This window comes from Numenius arquata, chromosome 7, assembly GCF_964106895.1.
Source record: "Numenius arquata chromosome 7, bNumArq3.hap1.1, whole genome shotgun sequence".
NCBI classification, from domain to species: domain Eukaryota; kingdom Metazoa; phylum Chordata; class Aves; order Charadriiformes; family Scolopacidae; genus Numenius; species Numenius arquata.
Genome location: NC_133582.1, coordinates 59154222 through 59180307, shown reverse-complemented (window position 1 = coordinate 59180307; position 26086 = coordinate 59154222). Strand labels below are relative to the sequence as shown.

The window sequence follows — 26086 nt, the reverse complement described above, 5'->3', positions numbered from 1 at the left end:
TTTTTCTAGATGTTTTTCCTGTATTTTCAAAATAAACATAGAGAGTAATGAAATACATACCTTTAACGTACATAACCCAGATTCTTGTGGTTCACATGTCTGACAGGCTCCATCATACAATACCATTGGTTTAGAGTTGCTATAAATGAATCCATCATTAGAGATCTGCAAGGTGGACAGTAAAAATGGATTAACCCAGCCAGATATCAATATATTCACCAGCATTGACTGCCAGCGTGAGCTCCTGATAGACACCTACATTTGGCTGTTTAAACTCTCATAATAGTTATCAGAAATCTAATCATTCTTGCCAGTAAGTCTAGGCAGATATTTGACCAACCACACTTAGGTGTCTACTTTAGGGTAAATTGAATAGTGTGTAGGCTCTATTGACCTTATTGACCCAGTCTGTGTGAGAGCTCAGATTTCTACCTCACACAGGGTTTCGTACACATAGACTGGGCTCAACTCAATTTTCCCGTAAATGTACCTAATAACATTTGAAATCCTCTAGAGGAACTACCTGGCCCTTAACTTCCAGTCTTGAAGAACGTGTGACTCTGTAGGTCCTAGGTTGTAGCTACCAGTCCCCTTGGAGGAGAACACTCTCAAATGGCACTCAACACTTAATCTTAGGTGATTAAACTGAGACATCAAGGTAAGCAAGCTGAGTTCCACCTTTAATACCATTAGAAGAAGGATAATATCTATGTAATATATTTTCATCTTAATAGGAATATCTGTAAGCGAATATTTGAAATTTCTACGAGTACCTTTATTTGCCACCGGGCGATGGGTTTATCATCAACCAGATCCATGACATCAGGCTGCTGGCCATCATTTGGTAACTGGCAGTCGACAGTCCTGGCATTTTGGAAGGCAGCTGGCATCGTTAGAGGTTCTCCGGGAATCCATTGTTTATCACTATACTAAATGTTAAGACAGAAAATCTGTTTTTTCAGTTAAATACATTAGGAAAATATTTTCATCACAGAAAAAACCCCACGTGTATTGCAAAGTGTTTGAACGAGTCTGATGTCTCCGGATTAGAATGCAGTGGAAAATATTAAATGCCATTATTTGCACATGTAGATTTCTATCTAAGCCTGCCACAGCGGAAGAAAAGGCAGAGAAGTTTTTACTGCCACATGGTCCTTTGGCACTGCATCACCAAGGACAAGCAGCTCTTCCAGCTGGAGAGTGATGGGAGGGTTAAGCAGTGGGTGATCCTCTAACAGCACTGATCTGATGTATAAGTGCCTCTATCCCTCTCCATCTCTGCTCCCAGGAGAGGACACGCTTTAGTTGAAGGAACAGATGAGGTTTTTGGCAGGGCTCAGGTATCAGTCCAGGTGCTGGAGGAATACCAGCAATTAGCCATTAAGCCCCTGCACACACTAAGATTACACCATTAACCCTGTAGACTTTTCTTCTAAACTGAAGCGTGGACAAGTCATCCAAGGATTCATCTTGACAGCTGAAGGTAACAGAATAGGGATGATAATGCTATTTGATTGAAGTATTGATGGAGGTAAGTTCAGCTAACTTTTTCAGAAACATATTAACCTTTCAAAAAAACCAATTAAAAACCCTTTAGATCTACTAGCATTCTAGCTCACCAGGTTAATAGAAAAACTAAATCTGCAGTTCAACATAAATAAGAAGAAACTAAAACTGTATTTTCATTTTAGGGAGGTAGAACGTACTCTCATCCTTGACAAAAATCTTAGTAAATTCTGGATGTGTGTAAGGACAGGTTCCTTGGCCATGTCCTACCCAAACCTCTACCAAGAGATGTGTAGTAGTCCTGCATCTGTGAGGTACTTCAGTACAGAATATACTCAATCACCTCTTTCACGATCATGCACAAGACCTACATCCTTCCTAACATGGTAGGACAGTCCACAGACAATGCATCTGATTTAACCTTTCAAAAGTGAACATATATAAAAAAAAAAAAGAAACTCAGTGTGTATTAGCTCTAAATTCTGCCAAAAAAGCCTCTTTATGAAATTTTGATCATTTAAGTTTAATCTCAAAATACATGGAGTTCAATACTGTTGCAAGACCATTGACCTTTGCATAAAGTCATTATTACTCTGGACTGAAAATTAAACAAACAAAACAAAAAAACCCAAACATCCTTTCTTTTGTATTTTCATGGAAAAAATTCTCAGCTTCCTCCTCAATTACAGACAACAGCAGCAGCAGTCATTTTCTAACCCTGCTCTCGTCAGTGAGAAGATCATCAATAAAAGTGATTAAACGGAACGTTTTTGTAGTTGGGAGCCAAATACACCACCACAAAGAGTGTTATAGCAGAATATCTTGCCATGAGTTAAAACTGAGACATTTCAAACTGTGATAAGTGAACTCCCAATAATTGCTTCACTGTGAGCTCCGTATAAAAGTCTTTTAACCTAATGGAGTGTAAACTTACTCTTGACTTTATCATTTTGAGCCAACTTGCAGAGGAGCGGATACACACTGTGTTTAAGAAAAATCTAAGACAGCACCTCTTCATCTCTCAAAATAATTTTAGCATCTGCTTGGAACTAGCTAAGGAAAACTTTTTTATCAAGAACAACATTTTCCCGTTGAATTCTTTAGTTTACAGCGCGACAATTTTAATCTCCTGTTCAAACCTGGGCTATAGAGCTGACATATATCATTAAATAGCTGCCATATTCTACCCCAGGGAATCAGACAGCACATCAAAAATGCCTCTCTCTTTTCATAACACATTTATTATAAAAGGGCTATTTCAAGCATTAGATTCGAGACAGAAATCTAGTAATGTCTTTAACCTTGCTGTCCTCTTTCAAAGAAGTGATGCTTCAATTCCTCTCCATAAGCACTTAAAAAACCGAACAACGATGTACTGGTTGTTACTAATAGGGCTGCCCTTGCCCTTTTCTGATGGATAGCTGCCGTATGCTGTTATTTCCCTCTCGGCCGCTGAACATTCCCATTATGTTTTTGTATTTCTCTTATCATGGAGGAAATAGCAATCTTGCAGAGACTTGAGTGTGTGCTGCAAAGTACTGAGTGCCTCTGCTTTTAGCTTCTACTAAAGCATTGGGTTGTACCCACATCAATGAGTAATACGTTAGAGATTTTTTTTCCCCTCCTTCTCTGAGAAGTTTAAAATGTAATTGTGACTATTCAGGGAGACCTACCTGTAATTTGATAATTTCACATTTCAGATTCAACGACTCCCTGAAGCCATGTCCAAAAGCTCTCACTGACGTGCAGTCGTATTGTCGGATATCGCACAGCCCAGCGTTCTCCAGCTCTGTGATTTCGGGAGCCTGGTCTTTGAAGCAGAGATTAGACGATGAATGTCAGTACATTAACTCATTCACAGAATCACAGAATCTTCTAGGTTGGAAGGGACCTTCGAGATCATCTTGTCCAACCATCAACCTAACTGACAAAAATAAACACCCACAAAAACAACAAAATGCAACACCATCACTTAACCATGTCTCCCAGCACAGCAACCTGTCTTTTGAACACTTCCAGGGATGGTGCCTCAACCACCTCCCTGGGCAGCCCATTCCAATGTCTGATAACCCTTTCAGTGAAAAAATTTTTCCTAATATCCAGCCTGAACCTCCCCTGGCGCAACTTGAGGCCATTTCCTCTAGTCCTGTCGCCCGTGACTTGGGAGAAGAGACCAACCCCTCCTGGCTACACCCTCCTTTCAGGGAGTTGTAGGAAGCGAGAAGGTCTCCCCTCTGCCTCCTTTTCTCCAGGCTGAATAACTCTAGTTCCCTCAGTCGCTCCTCACAAGACTTGTGCTCCAGACCCCTCACCAGCTCCGTTGCCCTTCTCTGGACCCGCTCCAGCACCTCAATATCTTTTTTGTGGAAAGGGGCCCAAAACTGGACACAGTACTCAAGGTGGGGACTCACGTCCATTTACATTAAGCAATATGTTTATTTCTTTCTCCAGCTAAGAAAACTAAGTTTCTATAGATAGTTTTATATATATATAAAAAAAAATATATATAACTATCTATTAAAAAAGTTTTCTATTTATATCTATCTCTATATCTAACTCTATATCTCTAGATAGATAGATAGATACAGATATAGAGATATAAATAGAAAACTAAGCAAACTATGCAAACAGTAAAATCCATACACAGCTGAAGAAAGGTAGAAACATTTTTTATTGTTAAAATGAATCTTAACTATAAAGCTAGGCTTCTGTCTTCTCTTGAATACTATGAGCAGAGAAAATATTCATCTGATAACAAAGCACTTGCAAATATGTGTTTTGCTTTCTCATCTATGGTTCTTTACATCACACTTTGCAAAATAAAATCTAAATGAAACTCAGGCCCTAGTAATAGGAACTGGAAAGGTTACAGTTAGCCAATAATTTATAATAGGAATTTTTTTGTTTAAAGGCTTAAAAATATCTCAGGTGGAAATTATTTCAGGAAATGAACTGTCAAATATTACAACACTCAAAAATAGTTTTTATGAAGCCAAACCAGTTTATTTGACTTCAAGAGGAATAAAATATTTCTTTTTATTATTCTCTTACCTCTTTCTCCATTTGCTTTTAAATGAGTCACTAAAACAAAACCACCATCGCAAAACAAAATATTAACAGGTTTTGTTTGAAAGGATTTTGACTTTTCATATTTTTCCAGTGTAACTGCTTAACTGAATTTTTACTGAATGTTTTATACGCTGGAAAAAAAAACCACACCCAAACCTGCCCAGCTCTATTTGCTGTACCTCTTTATTCTTCAAGACCTATTCTGCTCCCCCCACATCTAACAGTTTACAGAGTTGTAACATCACCAAAGAGAAAAACATCCCACTTACAGTTAATAAGCACGATCACATAAACTATAAAAAATCAGGGAATGGATGGATGTGGCAGATCTTCCCTGAAGACGACAGTGTGTGGAAACACTGCTAATCTCTTGGGGCAATGCTCTGGATTGCAAACTTACAGGTGGTAAATATTTTAAATCTGACATACCAGAAACTAAGCCCATATTTTGCCCTTCGGAAGCAGGAAGGCTGAAGAGAAAACAATTATGGCTGTATTAAACTGGAACTAAATTGCTGGATAACAAACAGGGCCACCATAGGGAATCCTTGTCAGCATACAAAAGTAGGAGAGAAAGGCAGAAAAATAAAGGTAGGTTGCACAAATATTGAGAACGTTATTTAAGTAAATCTCATTTTTTTTCTCCCACTTACCAGACAGTACGCTGCAGTCATAGGAGCTGTAGCCTTGAAAACATGCACATCCCCATTCTGCACATTCCCCATTACCGCTGCAGAGACTGGGACACTTTAATGCAATAAGTAGGCTCTCAACCGACCCTTCAAGTTCCTCTCGGTTGTAATTTATTTCTTCTAACAGTCTTTTCTCGCATTCATTCTCTAGAAGAGCTAAGGAAGCTTCTGCCCAACTGAGGTCGTCTTTCAGCAGCAAATCTTTAACACACATGTCGATCGTATCCTCTACTCGCCGGCCAAGAAGGCCACCACAAGACCTTCCTATACTGGAATTAGCTATTGCCTGATGGCACAGTAATAAAGCGCTGGACTCGGTGAGGCCAGAAGGTGTGGGCCAAGAAGGAAGGAACTTTTGGTCTGTGTCAGTGGCATGGTCCTCTGGGAAAAAATAACTATATCCCTCTAGATCTGTTTGGCTAAGACTTTGGAATAGAAATACTGGGTGATATTCGTAATAATTTTGGCGCTTCCCCCTACTCGTAACAGACTGACTTTTGTGAAGATGACTACTGTAACGGGGAGAATTTCTTCTAATGCCTGAGCTTGAAGTTCCTTCTCTTTTTACACCAGTATTTCCCACTGAGGTTGCAGAGACACGTGTGTTTGCTAGTGATGTTTGGTAAAGTTTGGTTTGATCATCCTCCTTCTGCAGAAGTGTAGATGTGTCCATTTCACGTGCAGATGAACGTTTCTTTAAGCCTCTGACAAGATCAGCAGGACCGAGATACTCAGCAGTGACATCCAGGCCTGGTATCAAAGAAAGAAATCTACCGTTTTCACTTTCTTTACAAGACGGAGGAAGTTCTGACTGAGAAACTGTCTCCAGTTTATTCACTGATTGATATAATCCAGCATCTTCAAGTGTGCAGTCACAGAAGACTCTTTTTCTAGAGGATGTTAAAGAAGCAGGTGTCTTGTCAAACAAGCTTTCTCCTGGTGAAATTCTAGAAAAGAAAGGAAAAGATGAAGCTGCATCTGAACTATTTTCGTTGTTTTAGCATAGCATCAATGTTTGTTTTGCTTTTCGTTGTGTAATACTACATCACAGATCACAGAATCTGCAGCACACAGCTACATTTAAAGAGCAGTTGAATCATAAAACCATGGGAGTAACTTTTAATAGAAAAGAGTGGATATTTTCTGTAGATCTCGATACTTTGTTCGAAACCTAATCAAACTAATTGTACATCATACTACTTGAATACTACTTTGGCACTTCAGCTTCAATTTTTTCTGAAATTAATTATGGAATGTAATGATGGCATTCTCATATTAACTTATAAACTTAGGAAGATTTTTTTATTATTATTATTATTTTGACAAGTTTTTAAGAGTGTGAAGGAAAGGCTGAACCAAAAAATGATGTCATTTGATTGAAACAGAAGTATTTTGTTACCTCCATTCCTTAATAAAAGAAAAAGGAACATTAGCATGGTTTGGGATTTCCGCCCCGTTCACAGTGTGATAGTCGTTCTCTGCATTTCCGTCAAAGGTGCCACAGAGTCCCATGGTATGTCTGTAATCTGAACTGGGTGCCCTAAGCGTTATGCTCATTCCCCATTCGCTCACATCAGCACGAACGAAAGCCCCAGAAGAAAACAAAACCTGAAAAGAGATTGATGGTATCATCATGAGAAACATGATTTTTATTTTGCCTAATAAAGCCAGGTATGCTTGTTGACACGGAACAATGGGAAAAGGCCAGGTGTATAAAGGCATCCCATTGAGTTCTTGCTCTAATTATTCTGGATCAGATAAATGTCATTATTTCTTCTTCCTGTGAAGCCCTGTAAATAAAAACCCGACACATCTCAACCTTAGCAGGCAGCTAGATGGTGCACTACAGGTCCATAAGCTTCATCCATCGTTAGCAGGTGTAACTGTGAAAGGTCGGTGACTGCAAAACCACGGAGAATCCAAGATCAGCCGGGCTCCTGACTCCTCACATGCCAGCATACGGAAAGGGATGATTTTGGCAATAGGAACAGACTCTCTGGCAGCAACTTTCTCAACTTTCCCTTTGTCAGCTACACGATTCCCTGTGTTAGTAGCTCAATATAGAGTAAATTTCCACCTGCAAAGCTGATCCTAAACGTTCTGGATAGCTCAGAACAGTCTCAAATATTCATTATTTAATTTCAGGCAACTTTACAACCTCTTGAAAGAAATAGCAGAATTCTCAAGAACAAAATCCATGGCAAGTTTAAATGTTGTTTCTATTATTAAGTTGCTGTACAAATCTGAGCAAGTCACCTAATTTTTCTGGTTCCTAAGTATCCCTTTAATTTCTCTATTGTCTAATGTCATCTTAATATATCATATCTGAGGCCTTCAGATGAAGTGCTTCAGATAAAAGTTAAATATTTAAAATAGTCTGATACCAATAGCCAAACCCAAGGTGAAAAGGCCTATCTGTTTTTATTGCTTGCCTTCCAGACCAACAGAGTGATTAAAGAGCAGTTGAGGGCTTCATTCTTACATTCTGCTTCATTTGAAGTTCAGTGGAGTCCTACAGCAATTCTATCTACAAAAAAAAAAAAGCTACAGGAAACTAGAAAAGCAAACGTGAATGTTTTATCCGAGGGCCACAGACTTGAGAGAAACCACCTCCACTTCTAATTCTGTGGACGTGATTTGGCACACTTCATTATCTGCATGCACAGCCTCCCTGTATGACACCAGCAAAAACAGAGCACACAGAGATCTCATGCTGGAACGTCAGGGCTGCTAAATAAGTGCATATTGAATCTGAAAACTGCACCTTCCACACAAGGGTTGTCTCCTGTGATTGACAGCTTGGTTCCAGAAAGGTGTGCACATTGACACAACCTTGTTTTTGAGGACAACATCCTTCACTTACAAGCAAAACACTGGCCAAAAGACTGTGATTGTAAAATAAACATTGCTTAATTGCAGAAAATAGACATGTTTTAGTTTTGAAGTTGGTATGAATTGGTAAAAAATAATTGCTGAGATCAGCATTACATCTGCAAGCAATTATTTACTACTTACTGTTACTTTTCTTCCTAGGTAGGATTCAGTGATTCTGACATTGCTTCCTGTTGTGTCTCTATTTATTACAGATAAGTGTGGCTGTGACTCATGTAGCTGACCGCTGCACATGTCAAATGCAATTATATCACTTCCTTCTTTGGCAACAAAGCCACAGTTGCAGGATGTTGAGTAGAGAAGACTTCCACAGTCCCACTGGCGAACGTGAACTTCAAAATCTCGAGATGTACTCTTGTAGAGAACAAATGTTCCTGTTTTAAAATTGTCATAGAGCCTGGAATCAAAAGAACAGCATGTGATATCACTTTGGTTATAAAAATAACTGTATTGCCACGTGTCGGCAACTTTATCTTAAAACAGATTTCTAATTGGAGAACTTTGACACTGCAACTCTTTCTCCTGCATCAGACAAACCAAACAGTACAGCCCACAAACCAACGCACAAGTTTGTTCTGAACAAACACCATCATATCTTCCTCCACGCAGCTCTAAATAAAAAAAAAAAAAATTAAACCTGTTTTACAGCAGAAAAATAAGAAATAAAAGAAGGATCATGAGTGGAGTGTATGTAGACAATGGTTGTGAATGGAAACATAACCATGAAGCCACTGCCATTCTTTGATTATTTTTTTTAAGTGTTTTTGGCAGGGAACAGGGGGGCACTTCTCAACCTTTGTGTCTCTAGAGCAGTACATCCATGCAGCAAGAGCAATAAGGTGCATAGCTGGGGGGCAGCTGCTGAAAGCTGCCTAAGTACCCTTGACAAAATGATTTAGAAAGTCACATACTTTTTAAAAGGTCTGCTTTATTAAAACGGAGATGAGGAGTGCTTATTCCCCAAGATTTGAAAATTATTTAAGATGTAAACCATAAATAGCGGCTTTCTTTTTTCTTTCTTTTCCTTAGGGTTAGCCATCTGTTCCCTGAAGCAAAGTTAAAATGACCAATTTAAGGATTCAGCAGTGAGAAGGGCTGGGGGGAAGGCGGGAAAGAAAAGAAAGAAAAACCTCCAAACTTTTGCTGCAAGTTTAACAGCCTCTTGGTTATAAATAGCATTTGACAGTTAATTGTTGATTGCAGAATGGTGATTTGCTTTACGTATAATGGGCCAGCAGACAAACTGCAGATGGCTGCCCTACTGGGACTGCAGAGGATTACCCATCATTCAGTAAGGACAGTTCCTTTTCTGTTTGTTTCCTCAGTTTGTAAAATAAAGTAGCAACAGACTTTAACCTTAAAAAGAAAGTTTTTTTCACCACAGCATCCTGCTTCCAGCCAGCCCACATCACAGAAAACCACTGCTTCATAAAAAAGCTTGATCACAACGCATCAGTGGTTAAAATGCCCAGTGAAGCCATCCCTATAATTTCCAATGAAGGAGAAACTGAAAGATTAGGATAACTCAGTGACTTTATTATTATTATTTCTAGTCTCAGTGCTATCAGAGAAGCAATTGCAGCTTGTCTTTTCCCTTCCGTTATTAAGTTCCCAGGAGGAGTAGGGTAGTGGGGTGGAGGCAACACATCCTCTTCTTGTCACCCTGCCACTTGAAGAAATGGGCTTCTGCTGAGAATATATGCCCCAGGTGTGGACCCCGTGTTTGTTTTGACACCTTCCATGAATTAGAAACACTTTGAAAGACAGAAGCACACCAAAAACATGCCAGCTGTGGCCAAGGAAGCTGTCTTCACTTCAGAAAGAAGGTCAGTGATGTGCGAGTGACAGCAGTGATTAAGTGGCTTTCAATGCTATTAATGAACTCAGCACAATGGCACACGGGCAGCAAATAGCTTCTGGCAACCTGATCCTTACCAGGATTCAGATATCGACACCTAGAAATAGGGAAACTACGCTGTAGATTGGAAAAACCTTGGCATCAAAGCAGTTTTGCCTCATCGATCATTTTATCACCGTTCATATTTAATAACATTTCTATCTTTCATAGTCAACAGACAGTACAGCAACCCCTGCTCTCTTGGCATACTCCTCTATAAAGGAAAACAGTCCATTTGCTTCACTCTCTTGCCACAGCCCAAAACTTGCACTTAGAAATACAAATTTCACAAACATTATCACCACTGACAAGCTTTTACTAACTAAAGAATGTTTATCCTTACTTTCCAAGAAAGAATGTAAAGTACAGAGTGCAGCTGTGGAAAACTACAGCTAACTTGTATCACCAGCCCAGATTTAAAATGAATAAATAATTAAAAATGCCCACAAAAACCACCCACAAAAAAATCCCACCACACTTAAAATTAAGAGCAGCGATCCAGCGATTACCTTCCGTCAAATGTAATTATGTGAGGGTCTGTAAATGAGTAGCAGTAGGCAGTGGGCAGATCCTTTACCGTAATCTTCAAAACAAAGCAACACACAGTAAACCGTGTTAGATTAGGAAATAAACAGACTCCAGCACATTATTTATCTTATGATACTAGTTTACATTCTAATAAATATATTATACTTTTAACCAATCTGAGTAGTTATATCAGTATTAAAATGTAAAAAAAAAAAAAAAAAAAAAAAAAAAAATTCAAATGAAAACACAGCATTTCAATGAAAGTAAAACCATGGAAAAATGACCACTTGGAAATCTTGATGTGAGTCAGCAAATCACAACTGAAATAGAAGCTTCATTAACATCAGCCGCGTTTCCGGCCAGTTGACAGAGCGTAACATGAAGATTTTCAACCTGTGTGCTCTCTGGAACGTAGCCATTCCACAGGAAGCTCTCGCTGGATATAGGTTCCACTGCAATCCTGGTAATTCTATCTCCATCCTGCATAAAGTCTGTCACAGCAGTGAAATAAATTACAGCTTGACTACAGATTCCGTTACTGCAGGGTTTCTGGAGAAGATCCACATGACAAGAAGAAAGAGCCAAGTTTAAACCTAACTGCTCTTTACCTGTTTTAATGAAAGCACATCATTAGTGAGTTTTCCTCTAAGTCAGTCACAGTTTGATTACTACTGTTGATACAGATACTAACTTATTTACAAACATTTTCATAAATTAAAATAATTGTGCATTTTTCTTGGGTTTGGTCATGCAAAACTCCCTCTCTACATCTTCATACACACACCCAAGAACACGGGTTTGAATTTTCCAGTTTTGATAGACAAATGGAAATCACGATAGGCCTGTTAATGTGACATAAAAACAGTTGTCTGCATAGGCAAGGCTCCTCCTGGGGTTCACAGGACTTGTGCTTGTGGAACTACCGAAAACAGTCATGATAGTAAAAACCAAGAACTTCACGACTGCATATACAATACTTGCAATGCAACAGGTCAACAAAATGAAATGAATCATAAACTTTGCAAGTATTCCGTCTATCCAAGTGAAAGAATATGGCTCCGATACCCATAGCTGCCAAAAACACCTGATAACTCCAACAAGTGATGGATTAGGGACACGTTCTTCCATACTTTCAGCAGCAGTATACACAGTCTGTGAATATTTTGTTTCAATATTTTAGAAAGTATTTTACAATGTAACAGCTTCTCCAAAGAAGGAGACTGGTGGGAATACTTAGAAAAAACACTTTAAACATACAAAATGCAACAAAAATCAGGATGATGCTTACCTTCATCAACAGTATTTAATGTTAGTGAGATTTTGCAGTCGCTTTCAAGCTGGCTAAACTCGGGACAAGGAATAGGGATGCTGCTTTCTATTGCCAGTCTGTACTCCTTCCCGTCTTCTGATATATCATATGTTTCCGGATGTATCTAGCGCAGAAGAAATTGTACTTAAAATGCAAGCTTTGTGAGTAAACTACAGCACCGCTTACTAACCAGGAGTACGTGGCTGTATTTAAAAGACAGGTAGACATAGTGCTTAGAAATATGGTTTAGTGATGGGTTTTGTCAGTGTTGACGGTTGGACTTGATTTGAAAGGTCCCTTCCAACCCAGGCAATTCTATGATTTTATGAATGTCACGGTGCAGAGCCTGCTCCACTTCATCAGGCTAATTTAGATTGTCTGAGGAGCAGTGGCGTACTGGGGAGAAGATGGGGACACAGCGGTAAGAGTCTTGAAGAGGTGGAAATAAGCGGCAAAGATAAGGAAAAGGCAAGAGTAAAGGCTAGCTAAAAAGGTAAGGAATTAGCAAACCACATTACCACCACAAAAACGTATTCTCTGGGTACCTTCTGGAAGTTAAATACAAACAGTCTGGTGTATTGTCTGGGGGAAGGGAGGAAGAGGCTACCTACAGGCAACAATGTCCCAAAATAATCTGGAAGCACCCTATTTCTCCTGGGACTCCTCTCCGTAAACTTACAACACAGCTCACTATAGATACATAACTAAAAGTGCAACTAGAAACCGGTAACAGATGCCTAAAACTTCAACTCTTCTCCTGTTTGACAAATTTAAGTTCACTACAGCCAACAACATGCTCTTTTAACTCACAATTAATACATTTTGAGTGCTTTCTAGTCAGAGGACGGACTACTGTGGCAATACTCAAAAAGATTCCTACTAGGATAAAGTAAAACATTATTTTCTTTCAAAATTACCTTAATGCCAGCAAAAAATTCCTTGCTCTCCACAGAAGCACTTTGCATATCCGGCTTCTCCATGAGAAAAGCAGAACTGCTACAGTAGACCTGTAGGGCAAAACCAGTATAATAGAACACATTTTTGGTATGAAGTGGTTGCGTGAAGACAAATCCCAGCCATCATGGGTTGGTTTGATGGATTCATCACACCCAGTCTTCTGTTTGCACCAGAAAGTTACCAGTTGTCAATGGTGATGCTTAAGAAAAACATAGACTGAGCATCCTGAGACCTCTTCCCGGTATATTCCACCAGCGGGGCAGAGACTTCTTGAATCAAGGGCCGCATACAAACCATCATGTTTAACAAGCACCTAAGTCTCCACGGATTTAACAAATCCCTTCTGGAGCATTTCTGCACCCCATGACATCTTGTGGAAAATACTTTATTACAAGTTATTTACTTCTTTTTGTCCATTTCACCCTTTTTGCCTTTTAATTCTGCTGAGTGCCCATTAGATCTTAGATTACGCAAAACAATCATCCCCTCCTTCTCCTCTTCTTACTATACTATTTTCCTGGTGTTACGGGCCTGGATAATCTTCTTCAAGCTGAAGAACTTACTGTGATTTCCCTCCACTGAACCAGTTCCATGCTACCAGACACTGTGGTTTTGCTTTGGTTTTGTATTTTTTGTTTGTTTATTTTGCTGTATCCCTTTTGAGACACGCTGACCACACACACAACCTTTGAGATCCTGAGAAAACCAAGGATTCAGAGCAGCAGTGGGTGGTTTATGACTGTGCCTTTCCTTTTGACCATCACTGAGCTAACACCGTCGGGCATCTATTCACCAAGTCCCCAAAGGATTTTTGAGGATTAGCAATTGCTATTGTTGCCCATAAACCATCCAAACAGCCGGGCTTTGGCTTGAACACACATCCACACGCACACCAACCACGTTCATTTTTGTTTATTATTTTGGCCAGGAAAAAATAACCTGCATTTTGTTATATACAAGTAAAAAGCTTATTGATTTTCCAGTTCTTAAGCTTCTCAAAGTTACCATTAGAGCCTAGATCTTGATTCTCCTCCCACAGAGGGTAATGCAGGTACTCCCACTCCTATTGATGGCAGAGATTAAACCATTTAAATTCAATCCTGGAGACAAAAACATCACGCAGCAGAGCTCATTATTGATTCAGAGAACAGAAATCTGTCTGATGAATCAACAACACAGCTTCTCACAATCTCTGGCTCTTATAGCCTCTTACTTAGATGCAGTTGCATCCAAAAATCCTCTTAATTTAGAGTACCAAACAAAATCACAGTAGAGGGAGAAGAAGCAGCAATTTGAATTAGCATTTATCTCCTGGAGGCACACTACACTACACTGAGACAGTCTAAAAACCTTAACAGTAGTGACAGTTACTGATATATTTTGTGGTGTTTCCACATTGGTATGGGCACTGCTGGTGTAAACAGCAACTAGAGGCAGTATGCTTCTGCCAAGAAAAATCACACACTAAGGCACTGGAATGCTGACTTTGGTAACTCCTAGTGTCTACTGAGCATTTATGAAACCATATGCCCTTAGATAAAATGGCTATGAAGGAGAAATAACATATTTTAAAAGATACAAAAAGTTTTATAATTATTTTTAACATACTTTGTCTCCAAGTCTGACGTTTATTCCATCTAGTTCTAGAAGTGAGAATGCATGAACTGCTGTTTCACGTTTCAGTTCCTCTTTGGTACCTTCAGGAGAAAGCCTTGACCAGATTACAATGAATCCCACCGAGCTGTTTGCAAAAGGAAAGCCAAAGGTACACCTTAGGTAAATGCTGCCTTTGATCAACCGTGCTACAACTTCAGGAACGGCTGGCAGCGGTGGTGACACAGACGGAGGTGATGGAGGAGCCAGGTTACCTGGTCAAACAGAAGTGCGGGTTGTGCTTTTTATTCTGTGCAAAAACCAGTATCCGATGAAATGACATGGACATAGATTTTTTCCATTAATACATTAATAATATTTACCTTTTTCATATATGGAAATATTACCTAATTGCTTAGAGAATCAGAGGTGGTGTGTATGATTTTTAATTAATTATTAAAACTCTTGATCAGCCCCTGATTATATTCTAGCCCATACGAAGGTGCTGAAGAGGGGGGGGAAAGACCCCCAAACAAGGGAACAAAACATATTTAATTATTTTAACAGACAGGAGAGAGCAACATGCAAAGGAAATTGCCTGACAGAAGAATATTTTCTCTACTTATGAAGAAAGGGAAAAAGAAAAAAAAAAAAAAAAAAGGGCTATGTAACAGGGAACAGAATAAGCAACAGTTTAATTTGTAGATTGACTCCTAACGAATCAAGGTAATCTGTAAACCAGCATTATTAGAACTACTTTTTAACATTTTGGCTTATTCTGAACATTACGCTGAGAAACTAATTTTGTAATACAAGGTCTGAAATGACCTCCAAACTGTTCATTTGGCAAAGACCGAGCAATACCGTCAATAACATGAATATGTTTTTATTCAAGACAAAATATGACTAAATGTTGACATTATTGGGTCACAGATGCACAGAAAATCTTGAAAATCAAACTAAAATACTTACTGCTACAGACGCCTTGAATCTCTGCTCCCTCAGGATCACAGGTCTGTGGCTTTGCATCTGAAACAACTATAAATTGTTCTTAAATTGTATATTCACACACATACGGAGTGGGTACATCAATGATCTTAACTTATTGCCCTATGTTAAAAATAGACAAAATATCACAAGACACTAATTGAAGTGTAAATTAGCAAAGTAAAAGCAATCTTCTAGTAATTCCTATACAATTATGGTCGCAGCCAGTGCAAATCCTTGCACTGGAAATCACCAGCAGATTGGCTACACCTGGGAAGAAGGTACAGAACTTTCTACCACCTCTGCATCTCTTACTTCAGAGGTACCCAGCCAATACTCATAGATACCATTAGTGAATAAAAAGGAATTAAACTATTCCCTTGCATATATATTTTGTCTCCCCAAATGCACATCTGAACGCTTATTTATTAACTGTAACCCTGGACAGCCAAATTCAGCGCAGCCCTGATTTGAACAAAAATCATCCTTCCTACCTAAGAAAAAGGCTATTGTTTTCTATTTTGTATGTTATTTTTAAAAAGTGGAAATTTGATTAAACATGAAGATACCAGCACATTTGTAACAGCAGCAGGAAGAGGTTAGTCAGTCCAGCCAAATTAAGTCAAAAGGGCAGCAGCAACACCAAAAGCCCCGTTTGCCAAAAAGAATGAAGAGCAGATTTTGATGTTCCAAAGCAAACGCAAAGTCCCGTAGTGCAGGAGTTCTTCGTGGCTTCAGCCACTCGTATGCTGAATTGTCCCATTTCTGGCAGTTTTTTCTGTCAATAAACCCTTGGAGAATGCCTTAAGAATTGGACCTAAAGGTATAATGACGGTCCAATATAGCAGCACTGATTGTTTTGGTGTTAAGCTTTTGCAAACAGTCAGAAATAGAGAACGTGACTTAGAGCAATACAGTGCATGATGCATAAAAATATTGCTGGTATTTTCACAACAGTGTATTACACGAGCTAATGAGAATCTCCTGCTACACTGATTTGCCACTATTTCACAGTATTTATAAGTGTAAGGATTTAAATATGCCTTCCTTAAGTTATCTGAAAGATCTGGCACGAATAATGAAATACTGAAGCTTTGAGCTGTGAACACCAACACGCTTTTGCAGCACAAGGGCCCAAGACAAAACAAAACACCACAAAAGGACTCCGGTTCTTTTTCATGGTACTAATAAAGTGTCTATCAATAGAGCATTTCTGTGCTGAATTTTTCTTCTAGCAACAATGTGTATACTCTCCAGAATGATGATAAAAGAGGTACAGTAAGAAAAAGATTCCTAACCACACTAAACAGTAATTGATATAAATGCACTTTAGTCAAGTTCTTAAACAAAATTTACTCTGACGTAATTCTATGCATGTTCAGTCTCGGGTATTTGCAGAGCAGAAGTGTCAGTGTAAAAATACTCTGAATTTTGACTTCTAGATGTGTCTTATATCCCCACCTCATTATATGAAAATTTCAATTCCTAAGTTTCTGTGCTTTGAACAGTCCTTGAGTGCTAAATGCAAGTTAAAAAGGGGTGGTGTGAACCCACCTTACTACACAAAATTATTTTCCTACTGTATCAATATTAAAAGTAAGGATCACAGGAAACTTCACCAGGTATAACTATTTCCAGGTATTTCCCTTCAGCCAAATACCAGAGAAAGACAGTTACTCATCAACACACGCACGTAATTGAGTTAGACCATGCATTTTCTCACCTTCTGCACAATACCCCATGCATCCTTGGGTGGGCTGCAGTAAGTAAACAAAGAAGCCTCCGCAGTTTCTCACACTGACAGGGATTCGGAAAAGGCAGCAGTCTTTTGAAGTGCTGAAGAAGAACTGCCATGTAGCACAAGCCGTCAACTGTTTGATCTCACCGGGGCGAGGCATGGATTCTGACTCCCTCAGAGACAACCAGACAGGGGCTTGAGTACCGCAGTGATTCATCTTCCGCGCCAAAGAAAAACATCAGAAAATGGTTAATGCTGTATCAAACTCTTGCTGTGCTTTAGCGAGAGGTACACGTGTATTCAATTAATTTCCTGCATGGACTTTTAGCAAAGTTTAGACAGTGTAATTGAGGACTTGCTTATTTTCCTCCTCAAGGCTGAATACAAATACACACAAAAGAGGCTTAAGTCCTTCTTTGAGTCTAATGCATTTGTGTTTCTAAAGACTGTAATTTAGAAACACAGAATCATAGAGTTGCGTAAGTTGGAAGGGACCTTTCAGATCATCTAGGCCAACCATCAACCTGACACCGACAGAAACAATCACTAAACGATGTCTCTAAGCACTGTGTCTGCCCGTCTTTTAAATACCTCCAGGGATGGTGCCTCAACCACTGCCCTGGGCAGCCCGTTCCAAGGCTTAATAACCCCTTCCGTGTAAACATTTTTCCTAATATCCAATCTAAACCTCTCCTGGCACAACTTGAAGCCATTTCCTCTTGTCCTATTACCTGTGACTTGGGAGAAGAGACCGACCCCCACCTCGCTACAACCTCCTTTCAGGGAGTTGTAGAGAGTGATAAAGTCTCCCCTTGTTTAGTGCCTGAAGAACTTAACCAGGAGCCACACCTGAGGGCAATACACTCACTGAATATCAACTAAAGGTGCTTAAGGGGACATGTTTTATCCACCCTTTGCCATGGACCGAAGGCTCAGCCAACCTCCTGGATTTCAGCTAAGAGATCTGGCCAGCTGATGCACGGTTACTGGCTTGCAGCCCTATCCAAAAACGCAAGACACTTTTATCAGGGAGTGAGAAGTGTGCTGTGGAATAGTCTCCTTCGCTCCTCACCACTGTGGCAACATGAGGTCTTCACAACAAAGAAGCTGCCACGCAGATCACAACTCAACAGTGGTACCAATCACGGTACCCAAAGCGTAAATCTGAGTTAACAGACCCCAGAGTTTACCAGTGGAACACAGAAAAATGAGTCCTGAGAAACGGAGACAAAGGAGGAATCTGGTTCGTGGGTTACCAGAATGAGTTAAAGATCACCTCCAGTCTCTCATGTGCTTGCAGAAAGCAAACTGAAGAGAAACACCTAGGAGGACACAGTGTGTTAAAGCCAGCATTTGGAAAATATTTACATGAAAACTATAAACCTGAGATTGTGAGATTTTGAGAACCTCTTCTCCTTCGTACATCACTTCAAGTATCCCTTTCTTTGACCCGGTAGTGACACAAGGTCTCAGACCATCTTGTCTTTAAACCTCTTGGTCTAAAGGCTACTGCAGACTCATTGAGCAATTACTCATCTCACTTTTCTTTCTTCATCTAGAATATCTGAGCCCACCATCAATCCGTCAGACAGACAGAATTAATGAGAAGTAGGCAGAAATGGAATGGATTGTTTAACAGAGTCTGAATCCTTGACAAGGATTAAATATAGCTATAATGAAAGTTCTCCTAAAGGGAAAGAAAGGAGGAAACTTCCCAAACAAGACATTCATTTTATTTTGGTTTTCATGTTTTGACTTTGAGATTTCAAAATAAATGTCTTGGTTTTGTCAACAGATGCAAAGAAGCAGATATCAATGCATAAATCTCATTTGCAGAGTCAATTTTGAATCAATCTCTTTCCAACTGTAATCATCTGGACTCCTCTTTATGAGGATGGCAGCCTATTTTTACCAAATATTTACTAAGCACTGAGAACTTCAGTCAGATTTCCAAAACTTTCCCAGATGATCAGAGCAGCTATTTTGCTGGTCTAACCTCTGCTCTGAAAAACACACCATTTTTTCCCCCGGTTTATCATGCTGGTTCTTTGCATAGAAGTATCCATTTTGAGAAAATACAACTAGTTAATCAATTTGCTTGTATTAACTCTAACTGAAAGTCCTTCAGGAATGATACTTTTTTGCTATTTTTTTTGTGGTATAAAAGCCTGGCTAACAGTAGCCTCTGCAACACACAGCAGAGCTGACCTTGAGTCAGCTGCACATTAAAGGTACTTCAGTGGCTTTATACTGGTGTAAAGATTTAACAAAAAATAAAATAGATAAATAAATAAATAAATAAATAAAAATAAGAGGAGCTGCTATAAACTCAGTTTAATTTTATCACTATGTTTTAACTGTTTTGTATTCCTATAGAAGTGTTTCATTGTTGGGCTTTTCTCTTCTCTTTTCTTTTTTAAGAGACTGTGACCAGGCAATTTCAATTCATTAGAGAAATCACAGGTAAAATATTCTAATGATATTTTAATTTTTTTAAAACAAGGAAATGTTTTAAAATAGTAATGTAGTAGGCACACTCCAAAATAAAGCCTTACAAGTCTAAAGTATTAAATATTCCAAGTAATTCTTGAGTCTTAGGGGACTTGCTGATGACAAGGCAACTAATCCCCAGTTAGCTCCGTTAGTTCAAGTCATTTTAAGAGCAATCTCTTCTCTCTAACGTGATCACTTTAAAAGCTCCACAATTATTGGATTCATGTGGATTTCATGGCTGCAAATCTTTATCCCACATTCACACAGCCTTCCCAACAGACTGACCATCAAATAGCTGCAGCTTTACAACAGGATAGCCCTGCTCTGCTGCCGCTGAGAAAATCTTCAGCAGTGACCAAAAATGACCGGTTTTGAGTGCTCTAAAAGCGACGTAATTTATCATCCCCTGCTATTCCCTACTCAGTGTAAAATTTTCAATGCCTGAGACTTAATTGTCCAGTTAACACATTTTAAATAAAGTATTTAGAGAGAATAGGTACTCTGTATTCCTCCACATCAGTCTCCATAACCATATTCTGTTTTTATACCGATCCGACTGAAAAGTTTTTAAGAAAAAAAATATGTATTTCTAATAACCAAATGAGTTGTAACAATACCTCCACGCACTTGGTCGGCATCTCAGCAGGCTTATCGAAAACCATAAAGCGATACCATCCTGGTGTTAGGGAATGGTCACATATTAAATCCTGAATAGCTGATTGCTGGAGGTGGGACGAATCAAAATCAACGCTTCGGTAAGGGCTCTGCAGGACCCGATGTCCACCAGGAGAGCATTCGAGAACTGTGGAGCAAGAGAGTAGTTTGAGTATCAAGATGGAACGCCTAACAGGTATGTTAGAAAATACGTTAAGTATTATTAACGGGAAAATATGCATATATTGCAATATGATGTGAAGCTACTTTTATTGAAAAACATATTGAAGTCTTAGTAACAACAACAAATAGTTATCTTAGCACTCTAAAATTGAATAGAATTCATCATGTGGTAACTTTTCCTTCTTTAAGTGGACAATAAATGCAAATTAATAACCGCATTAGGCATTTACCTTGGATCTAAAAACAGCAGAAAGGAGTACGTTCATACTTTCTCTCTGGATTTTGACTGTCTAGTTTCACTGATGTTTATGAACCCTAACAACCCGAATAAAAACGGGGTGTCAGATACATGAGAGGGTCAAAATGTTACTTTAAGAGGAGTAAAGATTATCCAAAGGTTTTTTGTAAACAGGCTACCACTTTATGGGGTTTCTATGCATGAAATGAAGAATTCTCTCAAATGGATGAGAGGTAGTTGCATACAGTTTGTACACATACATGTGGATCGTAGCAGAAGTGTGTATGGAAATGGGGAGATACCCAGTTACACAATTTAAGTTAATCTGCATGACTGACATGTTAAATTTTAATAAAGTAAATACAACTGTCAAACATATTATTGGACATTTAAGCGGCTTTGTGGCCTCAAAAGAAAAAAATCTCAAAATTGCTGGTAGGTAAAATAAAGAATTAGAATCAGAAGACGTCTTTATGACAGGTTTGTTGTTGGTTTTTTTGTTTTTTTTTTTTTTTTTAAATGCAGATTCATTCAGAAATAAAGCAGAATGCCAGAATTTCTGAGTCTGATCTGGCAACTGAGTCGACTCCTGTCAAAGACTGTGACAATAAAAGTTCTGACTAATGGCATATTTGCATGCAACATGCTGAGTGGCCATTCTTGCTCAGGAATGTGCCTGGGAAGTGAAAGTAGGGGAAAATAAAGTAAGAGAATATTTATAAATAATTAACATTTTAAAGATACCTATCTATTTACCTTGCTTTTAAAATTGGATACCAACTGATGCTGCCCACGAATGGAATTTCAGGTTATACTGAATGACAGTTAATCTTAATTCTTGCCTCTACTATTATGCTATTCATGAATTTAAAAAATGCAGCTGCAGTAAAGCTCTATGATGTTACATTTTGAATACTACTACTTTTAACTTATTTTCTCTCCCAGGCTTTTCTGTATTTGTTCCATATCTTGCATGGTGTATTTATGTCACTGATTACAAACAAATTTTGGTTCAAATCATGCAATAACACACTATCATCTCCCACAATTTTCACGCTATTGCCCAGACAACCACAATTATAAAACAGTTTCAAAACCAGGTAATTCCCCTCCTTTAAATGGAGAAGATGCCCCACTGAGTGAACAGACTTCATCTCTTTCAAGCACAGTTTGAGAATCCTACAGCCTTTCAAAGATGGAAGATTTAATCTGATATGGCTTTAGGCTACCCAGGGCAGGTAACAATAGCTTTATCTTCTGTCCTCTAAGGGCAGATGGAAGTCACTGTGATTGACTGTGCCACCACCGCACTTCTGAGTTACTCCTAGTAGCCCGTAGGCTGTTCGTGTCCATACAAGTTGACCTTATCGAGAATTTACCCTTCATTGGAATTTGAAGAAAAGCCCTTGAAGAATCACAGGTCAGCCATGTGTGTTATTGAAATGTTTTCCAAGCAAGCTACAGCACAAGTAGTTTATGAACCACGGTGAAAGTTTCTTCCTGTCTTCTTTTTTTTTTTTTTTTTCTGGAATTCTCCCTTTCATGCAGCACCCTCATCAGATTTCTTTCCTGTAACTGAACCAACTCCTGAAACAATTAATATCTGTTACCTTTGCCATTAATAAATCAAGCTAGACATGAGACAAGTCTTTATTTTCTTTCCCCCCCCAGTTTAATTAGATCATCGTTTGATAGATCTTTAAAACAGCGGATTGTACTCACTTGTAACAGGGTTATAAATCCTACTAAAGATCAAATTATATGTTTCTTCTTATTATGCACATCACTTTAAAATGTCATCCAGCTCTTCATGTATTCTTTCTTCCTTTTTAGAAGTATGCTAATGTTTCCATAGTTATTGCTTGGAAATCTCATGTTGCACAACACCGGTTCATTTTTTTTTCCTGCCTGTCTTCAGGATGAATACAGTGAGTTTTGCCTGGATCCATCCCAGACCTTCTTGGTCCTGCCAGATACTGAGAAACGTGACCCGAAGCCAGAAAAGAAACCAACTTTTGCAACATCTTAAGCACAAGGATAGCATTGTGCTGGAGGATGAGCCTTTTGGGAGAGATACAGAGGAAATCTCTGCCAACACCTTGGGGTTTGTACCATGACTGCCACAAACTGGGTCAGGTAATAGGTACTCTGAGCACCACACATTAATCAGAAGTCAAGGAGGTTCTTGAAATCAACACAGATCATTTTCCACAAAAAAAGGTATTTAAGTGGCTCCCCATGACTGCTTCTGGGCACTCAGGTGCAGAACTGAGCTCTACAAAGGAAGAGCTTTTCAATTCCCTGTTCCCATCTCTGTTCCAATCCATGTGCAGGGAGGGGCTGATGATTTTCCACCTGTCCCTAATGTTTCCAGCATTACGGAGCAGTTGGGGACTGAGGACTGCTGGGTGCCCACCCAAGTAGAGACGGAAAAAGGAGCCACTCGTGGAATACAGGCAAGGCAAGGGCAGAGGGGCAGGACTGGCAACTCTATTCCTCCGGGATGGATGGCTTATCAGTTTATATCTCCTGCTGCCCAAAGGCCAGGGTCTGGCAAATGACTATGGATAAACACACAGTGCTATTAGTAAGTGCCTGCTCTGATCTAGAAAGTGTTTTTTATTGCATCTACTGACTGCAAAGGATGCAGCATATCAACATCCCAAGGCAGAAATTAGAGCTGGGACCATATTCAACAAAAGTGCTCAGACCTATTCGTGGTTTTCAATTCCCTCGGAATACTAAAATAGAAAGAAGTTCACTTTTTGAAAGAAGTTATCCTGAAGTAATTACTTAGGGTAAGACTCTTAAAGCAAAACGCGAAAATGACTGTAACTATTTACCTAAAAGATACCATGTGCTTGGATGAGATGTACAAAAGAACAGGATCAGAAATGTTGTAGCAACGACGATCGCAATGCAATGGAACAGGAATAGAAATGCTCATAATACATCATAATATGCGTAGACACAGAACAGCAAAGAAAATAGAACCAATGTGCACACACTAAGACATCTTTATAAATAACCTTTATATCTTTATAAATAACCTTATTTTGAATATATAAATAACCTTATTTATTTATAAATAACCTTATTTTGAATATATAAATAACCTTATTTATTTATAAATAACCTTATTTTGAATAACTAACCTTTTCAAGCACTCACATCCACACCCTAAAGGCGGCTTTGGAAAGGAAGTCAATGTAAAACGCATGCTTATAGAATATTTTCTAGTAGTTCTCAATATAATACGCTATTGCATCTGCTCTTTATGTGCACTTTCTGTCATAAGTTTGAACGAATACCCTACGATTTTCGCACAGGTTTTGCAAATCCCCTTGCAGAGGTGCCAGGTAGGGGTGCTCCAGCACACGGGGAGAAGAGAGCGAGGAGGAGAGAGCAGGGGAATTAACATTCCTCGGCTCCGATTGTCACTCGGTAGGTCTTCCCCGCAGGTGCGCTGTGACAATGACAACTCCTATTTTGTCGCTTCATAAAGTTAAGCCTCTCGCCGCGAAACTAGTAACCGTGGGGCTGGAACACCACCAGCGCTGTGCGGGGACGGGGGAAGGACCAGACCCGAGCCGACGGGACAAGGCGAGCGCTCCCTGCCAGGGGGCTACCTCCAAACCTGCCGGGGGCTGAGGGCAAGCGCTTCGGCTCCCGGAGCGGCCGCCTCCCCCTGCTCCCCCCCCCCCCCCACCCCACCCCACTCCCCGGTCACCTGCCGGTGGCGGCGCCCCCTCCTGCATCCACTCGCCCCCTCTCGGTTCCTCTTACCTCGCCGCCGGGGTCTGGCCGCCGCCAGACACCCCAGCAGGGCGACGTAGAGCCAGAGGGATGGGGGAACAGACCCCCGCATGGCCCCGCCGCGCCAAACGACGGCCCCCCTCCGCCGGGCTCCGCTCCGCTCCGCTCCCCTTCCGCCGGGCTCCCGGGAACCGTCGGCGGCTCCGCGCTCTTCTGGCCGGCTCCCTGCGCCCACCCCCGCGCCTTAGCGCAGCCCCTCCCGCCGGGGGTCCTCGGCGGGGCCCGGCCCTCCGACCGCCCCCCCTCCCCGCCGGCCCCCGGCCCGGCCCCGCCGCGGGTGGCGGCTCCCGGCGCTGGGGGAGGGAAGGGGGGGCCAGCGGCGGCGGCCTGTGGCCACCGGGCGACCCCGCTTCCCCTGGGCATCCCCAGCCCGGGTGCTCCCTGGGGCGGCGGCTGGGGGTATTTTCAGCAAGAAAACAAGCGAAACATTCAGCGGTTCCTGTCGGGGGCTTTATGAAGATGCTTTTTTGAATCCTACACAGACCCAAAGCTGGTCGGGGTCACTAGTGACATGGTTTAGTGATGGCTTTTTATCAGGGTCAGGTTGATGGTTGGACTAGATGATCTTAAAGGTCCCTTCCAACCTCGACAATTCTATGATTCAATGCAAGAGCAATGCCCCGCTGTCCTCTGACCCATAACTCTTTATTTTCTGATATTCAGTAAAATGCTGGAAAAGGGCAAGTTTCAAACTGCTTGCCGTGACTGCTTTGGTCGTTTCCTTAGACCACCAAGAGTGTTTTATACTTCTGCCCTAGCACTCATTACAACCTGCTGCGTTGGATACTGTTAATGCAGAATGAGTTGAGCAAATACCTAACAATTTCAAACACCCACGTTTCAAGGCTTGCTGGGAGACGCTCCTCGTTGGAAATATCTAGGAGAGGACAAAGAAGAGGACAAATCTCCACTTTTAAGACTGGGTAAATGCTGGTATTTTAGTTTGTAGGCTCGAGGTTGTGCAGGCGCTGAACTGCTTTGCACACACACGGGTCTACAGCAGCCCGCAGAGAAGTTTCACCTTCTCATTAAGGATACGCAGCCCAAAATCAAACCAATAAATGTTGCTGACGCTAAACCACAGCTTACTGCCATCCCCTGCACGGGTAAAATGTTCACTGGGACTGCTTTTAGGAGGTACTCACCTGGGTGAGTGGCTCTTGGCAGAGCAGGTTTCTCTGCAGAAGGAGGTATCAGGGGCTGGAGTCAAGGTGGAGACACAGCAGTGGTTTGGGGGTAACCTCAGTCTGCTCCTCTGCGCACACACCCTGAGCCTCTCCCCTGGAAGAAGCAGTTCAGCTCCGTGACAACAGCAGCGAGTTTCTAAAAGGAAACAGTGGCACAGCCCAAGAGTTGAATTCTCTGATTTCAGTTCTCTATGGCAGCTACATTTCTCCTAAGCACCCAGAGAAATTTTAAGTATGAGTTTTCTTAATTGTTTAGACAACTATCTGGGTTATTTGCTACCAGATATGGTAAAATTTTATCCTGAAAAGCTGCGTATGTCTGAAATAATTTTGGATCTTGTTTTTAT

The 26086-nt window shown here is 40.4% G+C and overlaps 1 protein-coding gene across 1 annotated transcript in view; it reads right to left on the bottom strand.

The window, feature by feature from the left end:
- VWDE (von Willebrand factor D and EGF domains) overlaps positions 1 to 24604 on the bottom strand; it is a 38473-nt gene extending 13869 nt beyond the window's left edge. The window contains exons 1-15 of the mRNA XM_074150160.1: positions 24523 to 24604; positions 20279 to 20463; positions 17154 to 17385; positions 15416 to 15481; positions 14459 to 14718; positions 12811 to 12900; positions 11873 to 12017; positions 10978 to 11192; positions 10566 to 10639; positions 8283 to 8556; positions 6667 to 6875; positions 5229 to 6214; positions 3180 to 3316; positions 774 to 929; positions 61 to 165 (exon numbers count right to left, since the gene is read on the bottom strand). Of these exons, the coding sequence (XP_074006261.1) occupies positions 61 to 165; positions 774 to 929; positions 3180 to 3316; positions 5229 to 6214; positions 6667 to 6875; positions 8283 to 8556; positions 10566 to 10639; positions 10978 to 11192; positions 11873 to 12017; positions 12811 to 12900; positions 14459 to 14718; positions 15416 to 15481; positions 17154 to 17385; positions 20279 to 20463; positions 24523 to 24604 (3216 nt within the window). The remainder of the gene's footprint in view (positions 1 to 60; positions 166 to 773; positions 930 to 3179; positions 3317 to 5228; positions 6215 to 6666; positions 6876 to 8282; positions 8557 to 10565; positions 10640 to 10977; positions 11193 to 11872; positions 12018 to 12810; positions 12901 to 14458; positions 14719 to 15415; positions 15482 to 17153; positions 17386 to 20278; positions 20464 to 24522) is intronic.
- Between the last annotated feature and the right edge of the window lie 1482 nt (positions 24605 to 26086).